The sequence below is a fragment of the Diabrotica undecimpunctata genome, chromosome 1, assembly GCF_040954645.1.
Source record: "Diabrotica undecimpunctata isolate CICGRU chromosome 1, icDiaUnde3, whole genome shotgun sequence".
NCBI lineage: Eukaryota > Metazoa > Arthropoda > Insecta > Coleoptera > Chrysomelidae > Diabrotica > Diabrotica undecimpunctata.
In genome coordinates, this window is record NC_092803.1 from 129871488 (window position 1) to 129880717 (window position 9230).

A 9230-nucleotide genomic window follows, 5' to 3' on the forward strand; every position below is an offset into this window, starting at 1 on the left:
CTTTTTTGTTTTTTAAGTTAGCTCTATTTGTGTTAAAAAATATGAAAGATACATTATTTTAACAAAGAAAAGGTATACCTATTACCAACTTCAAAATTCAACCGTTTTGGAGATAATCGCATTTTATAAGTCAGCTGCATAATAATTTTTAGTTGTGATGTTTTTGCGGTAAAGCACTAAACATGTTTACAATTTCCCTTTTCTATCGCTTCTATACGTTTCTATAATGGCGTTGTATTACTTTTTCTCTATTTTGGAATGCTGAGAACTCAAAATATGCGGTTTATGCAAGATGGTACACCACCACATTCTAGAGAAAGGGCAGCAAGAAAATACTTAAATACAACTTTTCTGAACATTGGATTGCACTTGGTAGTCATATTCTTTTTCGTTGTGGTGAGATATTGATATAATAATTTAATTCATAAAAAATCTCAAAAGAATACTTATTATTCATTACGTAACTTTTTTACAATAACATCATCGTTGGCCTAATAACCGATATTGTTATAAATATAGTAAACACACAGGCAATTTAGTTCAGCATAATATCAGTTCGTTAGTAAATTATAATACTCCATTTGTTAGAGATGTAATTATAGTTACTCGTAAGCTATAACGTAATCATATAAATAAGTAATGTCATCGATACGTTATTCCGTGTATATATAATTAACCAATAAACGAGATACATTACAGTTTAATACATTAATCAACATCTGCGACAAATAAAATGTAGTTCCATAATATACCATAAGATTTGGATATGTATCCAAAAGAATATCTTTATCCATTATACATTATAGCTACCACGTGGCCCAGAATTTAATCCGCTTGATTTTGATGTATGGAGCGCATTATAACAACGTGTCTATAAGAATCCTATAAACATTTGCAACCAACTATGGGAAGAAATAAATACTGCAGAAATTTCTTTAGAACCAATGATGCTATTTAATATGAGCCGATCTTTTATGCAATATACTGACAAATAAATTAAAGAAACTGGTGGATATATCAAACACTTACTTTAACAAAAAGTTATGTTATTTAGTTTAACTATTTCTTAATTTGGTTTGTAAATAAAATGTTTTGATTATGACTTTAATTTAATATAAAACGTAAAATGTTTGATGTAAAATCCTATTATTCTATTATTTTGTCAAATCTTATTATTAATTATCTTGCTGATATATTTATCTTATTTATTATTTCGTTAAGTAATAAAATTGTTTAAAGACATTTTATACCAAAATTCAGAAGTATTGATGTTTTTGTCTCTTTTTCCTTCGTTGCCTGGAGTAATTGCGTTAAATCAGAATTATGCAGCTGATGTGTAAAATGCGATTATCTCAAAAACTATTGAGTTTTGAAGTTATTAACAGGTATATATATATATATATATATATATATATATATATATATATATATATATATATATATAACATGAAAGTTATAGGGAAAAATAAAATTTTAAATTTGCACTTTAACACCCTGTATCTTTCTTAATATCAACATTTTATTAAGGTAATCTGGGTATAATCTCTATATATATAGGTATAACTTCAAGCATCAGCGAGGAGCGCTACTACCTGACTTGACAATGGCAAGTGCGACCTTGCTGAAACGTCGTCAAAATAATAAAACCAAAATTATTCAACGCGGAGTCGAACCCGGAAAACTACAGAAAGTACGTATAACTCTCGCGGAAATTTCAAATGTAACATATATATATATATATATGCATGTACAGACTCTCCTTGCATTGATAACTTAGTGCAATTTAAAACAATAGTAAAACAAAACTTGTACAAGAAATATCAGATGCAGATTCTACTGCTGCAGCTGTAACTAAATATGACTAAATTAGACAGGTATTTGAGTGAGCCACTCATTACCAGACATGAAGATCCATTAGCTTGGTGGATGATACGTAAATATGTGTATCCAACATTGTTTAAATATGTCAAAAAAAGATTATGCATACAAGCAAATTCGGTTTTATATGAACGTATTTTCTCAGAAGCAGGACTGTGTTTACTCAAAAATGTCCAGCTTTAAAAAGTTCAAGAGTGAGTCAAATATTATTTTTTAACTCAAACTTATAAATTATTACTTTTTTATTTTTATGGTTTGTATTTAAATATTTTCCAAGTTTTAAAAGAATTAAAATATTTTAATTAGATAAATGTGTATTATTTGTTTTTCAAAGACAAAACTAAAAAATAAGACAAGAGAAATTAAAAATAATTTTATGTTGTGACTACGAATTGTAAGTTTATAAAATATTTGACAATATATTTAATTTATATTGTCTAAAATTTTCCTAATTGATCTACTTTTAACTAATTTATATTTGATTCTGCAATCTCAATGTATATAGTATGTATGAATCAGTGAGCTAAACGAACTACTCTTTTGTACTATTCATTTTAATGAGCGAGATCGAAATCCACCAGTGATCTGAACTTAGCAGCTCTTTAGCAAAGTCTCATACTCCAAACTGGCACATCCTAGCGTTTTTCTCAACAACTGCTTCGTAACACCAATGAGGCGATCCCAAAATCCTCCCCACCAAGCTGCTGTAGGTGGATTAAAATGCCAACGAATACGTTGCACAGACATCTCACGAGTAATAATGTCCCAGTCCAGACATGATAAGGCATTTTCAGAACCCACAAAACTCGTGCCGTTATCACTATAAATCATTTTCGGCCTACTACGACGAGACACGAACCGGCGTAAGGCTGAAGAAAATTAGAAGTTGATAACTAACAGCAGAGTTCTACATGAACCGCCTTAAAAATCGCACACGTGAACATCCGTAGAAATAAGTGATTTCATCAAATTCTTTTACGATTTTTTTTTTTCGACGGCTCAATTTATATAGCATATATACATTACGCACTATAGGTATCAAGTATTGTCATATAATTTACTGATATCAACTGTTAATCGTTTATAATTTATATAACTCTTACATTATTTTACAGATATACCAGTGAAAAATAAAAGTGGAAAGAGCAGATCTAGCAGTGGATTTTTTGGAACACAAATATTCGTTTGTGGTTTCTGTGGGCAGTTTCATCTTAACAAAAAAGAAGTTTTAAATCATTGCCAACGGTATTATATTAAAACTCGACGAAATATTGGATATAATAGAAAAAATCGTGGTTTAGACGACATTGATGTGTTTAAAAATGAAGTAAAATTAGAAGCTGAAGGTGATAACAGTGTTGATAACATGCCTTTGTTGAGGCATCAATTATCTTCTAGTAAAATTTCAAATAAAAATTCATTTGGAAGTCAAGTACGACGCTTCACGTGTAGAAGGTGCTACAAAACATTTTTAAATAAAACAGATTTAGCCCAACATCTTCAAAACCATGATAAATACAAATGTGAAATTTGCGCTAAAGAGTATGTTATAAAGACAAATTTTATAGTTCATATGTTCAACCATAAAGAAGATACTTTTACAGTTAATCAAGATTCAACACCGTATGTAGCTTGTAATATTTGTTCAAAGTTTTTTGCTAGTGAGAATGCTCTCCGGAATCACTTAATTTCTCACACTGGCGAAAGGAAATATAATTGCAAGTCTTGTTCCAATCGCTACAAATATGAACAAGATTTGAAACGACATATGAATAGTCATACGGGTAGAGAAGTAAGACCATTTGAATGTTGCCATTGTCATCAAGCCTTTAAACGACAGGGGCATCTCAATCGTCACTTAGAGAGACATTTTGCAAGTGGGTCTAAAAATTATAAATGTAGCATATGTGCAAAGAGTTATCAATGCAAGGAGAGTCTGTACACGCACCTTAATCTTCACAACAACGAATATGTAAGAAAGGAAAGATTACTGAAGGTAGATCCTTTTGAATGCAAACAATGTGGCAAAAAATATATTTTCAATAACAGTTTACAACGTCATGTAAAACATGCCCATGAAGGACAGCGTTACATCTGTGCCTTGTGTAATAAATCATTTAAAGGAAAAGAAAGCTTAGTACCTCATTTCGAATATCACAAACGAAAACAAAAACTAGAGCATCGCTCAAATTCGTGATTCTTAATATCTCCGAAAGTAAATTGGAAGAGTACCTAAGTTAACTACACACGAACGGCAAATTTAAACTAATAAATATAAAATGTAATTATTTTCTTCTATAAAATACACATTGTAAATATTTTGCCCGTAATCTGTTAGAACAGCGTTTATAAAATGTTTGAATGAATTTGACAAAAGTTGTACCATTTGTAACCTGTTAAAAATAAAAAAAAAAACAAATCGAAGATGCCATAAAAAAACAAAATACTGGTTTTAAACAGAATAACTTTATTGTACAGTTCCCGTCATATAAAACTGTTACACATTTTTTTCTCAATGTAAACCTGTGTTCAGACTTAACACAATGGTTCGTGAATTAATAATTCGTTGTTGCCATCACAGATAACGGAATTGCACTAAATCTAAACAAATAAAGAACGTTTAAAAATGTTTAAAGTTTTTATATCATTAGCAACAAAAAACCGTATCTAATAAATTTAATAACCAGAGAGAGGGTTTACTTAATGCTCAAAATGTTTAAAGGATCTTTAAACGTAGGGTATTGGCACAGGAAACATTGGAATGCATCTACTGTAATTTTATAATGTATCTGTCGAACAGTCCTCCTTTTAGCTGTTTTGATACAATATTTTCGTTGAACTGGCAATGTTCCCCTAGAAATAAGAATGAAATATGTGACAGGATCAACTTACATAACTTAAAAAACACGATTTTCGGTTATAAAAGTTGTACCAGTTTTTTATGACGCGAACGGTACATTTTTGTTTTGCTTTACTTATGATAACGCTATCAATCAGTTTTTGAAGAAGTCTCCTCCATTCTTCAATCAAAGCCATTTTTTTTTCGCCCTGTTCTGAATAACATGAATTCGTGCCCTAGCCTTCTGACTAACGTATCCCACACATGCTCTATAGGGTTCATATCTGAAGAACACGTTGGGCAATTCATTTTTGGTATACCCACTTTTAAGAAAACGTCTTTTAAACCTAACCCCTGCATTAGAATGAAATTGTCTTTAATATATCGAGCAAAAGGTACACATGCTCTTAAGTAGTATATTTCTGTTAGCAATAGCATTTCTGACTATTGGTTGTCTTCCATACCTTTTTTGGTTTTCTGTTTTGCGAGACATGCCATTACTTTTTACTTTTATTATTCACTCACATTATCCTTTTCCATTCTCTCTATATATACGTATATATATATATATATATATATATATATATATATATATATATATATATATATTGTTATGATGTATTGTTTGTGAATGATGAGCAATGAGTATTTTTGGATAATATAATATAGGGTTTTTATCGCGGTTCTCAAAGAATTAGTTTGTAAGTACTTTTTTAAATTATCTTTATTATATCTATTATGAAACACACATATATATATCTAACCTAGCCAATGTAAATTTAAAATAAACTATCTTTAAATTGTAGTTCTTATGAAACTAATTAGATTCTATAGACAATGTAAAATTTAAACAAACTATCTTCAAAATTGAAATTGTTATGAAACTAACTAAATTATATTAACAAATTTTTGTACCTTTCTGTCACTGAATGCCTAAATGAACTGTTTTCCACTGTATAGATTATAATCACCACTCAAATGTCTTCTTCTCAGCTTCGGTTATCCTTGTTTTTGTGAAATTACTTTTTCCAATTATCAGCTTTCACCAATTTAAGATATTTTTCTTCACAGTATTTATAAACCACCAAGCAAACCAGCAAACAGCATTTATTTTTATTCTTCTTTTCAATATATCAATATCCAATCACCAAAAATATTATTTAATTTTAATATTCAATTAATACTTCTTCCATTATCATCATTTATACATAACATAATGTTTAATCTTCAATAATATTTTCTTTATACTGTTTCTTAATCTTGATTTAACTCACTATATTGAACAATTGTAACTGATTGACTACCTCTAACTAATTTTCATACTAAAACTGGCCATCATAGTAACTGTAATTGATAACTGATTGACTAACTGAATGGACTTTCTTACTAAACTGCCATCTTGAATCCAAATCATGGGTATTTATATCTTTTCAATCTTCCAGAACCATCTGGTAAGAAATCATGTTCGATTTATTCCATTAAACACATGTCTGAATTTTCTGGAAACAGTATATGTTCGATCCACAGACATAACCATTATTCCCAAATGTTCGACCGTAAACAAAGGTCAAATTCTGCATTCTAGAGAATTCGTTAATTTTCTATTGATAATTTTGTTAACATTTAGGCTTTTCAGATCAGAATAAACACTTAAATCAGTAAATATATATAAATTAAACATTTTAAACTAACATTATTATTATAACCCCACTTTATATTCCTAATTATTTAAAATGTCACTTGGAGAGTATGTATATCTGTCTGTCACTCACATGTATAGTTGGTTGCCTAGTCACATGGCTCACTTAAATATATCTACCACATTATAATTACTAACATACAACTTTTTACAATTATTATATGCTAATTTCTTAAAAATGCCCTCACATAAATATATTTTTATAAAATTCTCTAGTATATAACTTATTAAAATAACCAAATTTAATATCTAATATTATCTAATGTGTAACTTATAAATTAATTTCTATAAACACCAATCATATCAATATATATATATATATATATATATATATATATATATATATATATATATATATATATATATATATATATATATATATATATATATATAGCATCGAGAAAAGGAGTACGACCGTCAATCCAATATAAATTAAGGATCACTCAGAAGAGTGGTGGGTTTTTTCCATCGATCAAAAAGACAAAAGAGGGAATCTAATCGTTATGAAAAGGCGACCAAAAAAGTGGCCTCTGATGGCGGACATATCCGGAAATGCGAATGCGCCAAATTTAAATTTTCCGACCCTTATTAACAGTAGCTATAAAATAGTTTTCAATGTGTCTTAGACGAGAAAATGTTAATTAAATATTAACGATAACAGTCTAAAATGTGAAACAATTGTTAAAAAACTTCAATATAAATAATATTTCATGTGACAGTTGGTACAAATAATAACATAACCCAACTAAATTTGATTTCTTAAACAAGGAAAGACTCTCTTTTCTTGTTTAATTTGGCCTCTCAAGATGGCACTTCCTGTCTAACAATATTTTTGCCCCCACTACCTTTACATTCGCTCTTTTGTCTTTTTGCTCGATGGTTTTTTCGGTCAAAAGGTGGAGAAAAAAGACAAAGTTGATGGCTACTTCATCTATTTATTTTAGACTTTGTCTTTTTTCTCCACCTTTTGACCGAAAATACCCGCCACTCTTCTGAGTAATCCTTAATTTATATATATATATATATATATATATATATATATATATATATATATATATATATATATATATGTTGAAATGATATTATTTAAAAAATTAATTTATAAGTTACACATTAGATAATATTAGATATTTGGTTATTTTAATAAGTTATATACTAGAGAATTTAATAAAAATTATTTATGTGAGGGCATTTTTAAGAAATTAGCATATAATAATTGTAAAAAGTTGTATTTTAATGTTGTAAATATATTTAAGTGAGCCATGTGCATAGGCAACCAACTATACAGTAAGTGACTGACAGAAATTAAGAATTTTTAGGAATATAAAGTGGGGTTATAATAATAATGTTAATTTAAAATGTTTAATTTATATATATTTAATGATTTAAATGTTTATTCTGATCTGAAAAGCCTAAATGTCAACAAAATTATCAATAGAACATTAACGAATTCTCCAGAATGCAGAATTTGACCTGTGTTTATGTTGGAACATTCTGGAATAATGATTATGTCGGTGGATACCGACATCCGTATATCCATATATATATACATATATATATATATATATATATATATATATATATATATATATATATATATATATATCCCGGCAATCCCGGCCAAACCTACCCATACATACCCTAGCCATATATGTTATATGTAGACATATACGTAATAACACGTTAAACTGGAAGAAATAAAATGGATTAACGCACAGAGGTGTTTGGCATATTACGTGCCAGTATTTAACAAATAAAATACGATTACATACATGTCTATTTATACGAAAAATAGCCACAACGTCCACTTTTCTACATAGGCCTCCCGTCTACTGCTCTATATATGAAAAAGCGCGAAAAAGCTACGTACGTTTACTGTTCAGACAACATGAAGAGAAATAAAGCTGCAGGAGAAGATAGTATTACCACAGATATGATATTAGAAGGAGGTAAGGAACTAATTGCAATTGTAACTAAGCTTGTGGACAGTAATTTACAACAGGGCAAAGTCCCTAAGAGCTGGAACAACTCTAAAGTAATCTTATTACACAAGAAAGGTGATAGTCGAAAATTGGAAAACTACAGACCCATCAGCCTACTGTCACACCTGTTTAAAATACTCACCAAAGTCATAACTACTCTACTAACAAAGAAATTAGACGAATACCAACCATATGAACAGGCAGGTTTTAGAAAAGGCTATTCAACTTCCGATCACCTGTTAACCACAAAAATATTAATAGAAAAATGTAACGAATACAAGTTTTCAGTTTTCCTAGCATTTGTAGACTACGAAAAAGCTTTCGATACCATAGAACACACGGCCGTAATCAACGCAATGCAAAATTGTAGAATATACAGCAGATATATTAACTTAATAATAGAAACTATGAACCAAGCTACAGCTACATACTACCTAAATGAAAATGAACACACGAACCCTGTACCATTAAACAGGGGAGTCAAACAGGGAGATACTTTATCACCCAAACTGTTCACCTTAGTTTTGGAGGACGTTTTTAAAAACCTAAATTGGAAATATAAGGGTATAAACATCAATGGCCGCTACCTCAGTAATCTACGATTTGCAGATGACATAATCCTGATAGCTACTGACCTACAAGAAATGCAAACCATGCTTTTAGAACTACATACCGAATCTTCTAAAATAGGACTGAAAATTAATTTAAACAAAACAAAAGTCATGCACTCCGAAGACACCGTGACAATAATAAACGATAAAGTTATAGAAAAAGTTGAAGAATATATATACTTAGGACAAAAAATAATACTAAATAGGGAAATTCAAACTGA

The 9230-nt window shown here is 29.3% G+C and overlaps 1 protein-coding gene across 1 annotated transcript in view; it reads left to right on the forward strand.

The window, feature by feature from the left end:
• LOC140431674 (zinc finger protein 711-like) overlaps positions 1-5119 on the forward strand; it is a 39593-nt gene extending 34474 nt beyond the window's left edge. The window contains exon 3 of the mRNA XM_072519574.1: positions 2994-5119. Coding sequence (XP_072375675.1) covers positions 2994-4075 — 1082 coding nt within the window. The 3' untranslated portion in view covers positions 4076-5119. The remainder of the gene's footprint in view (positions 1-2993) is intronic.
• The last annotated feature ends 4111 nt before the right edge of the window (positions 5120-9230 follow it).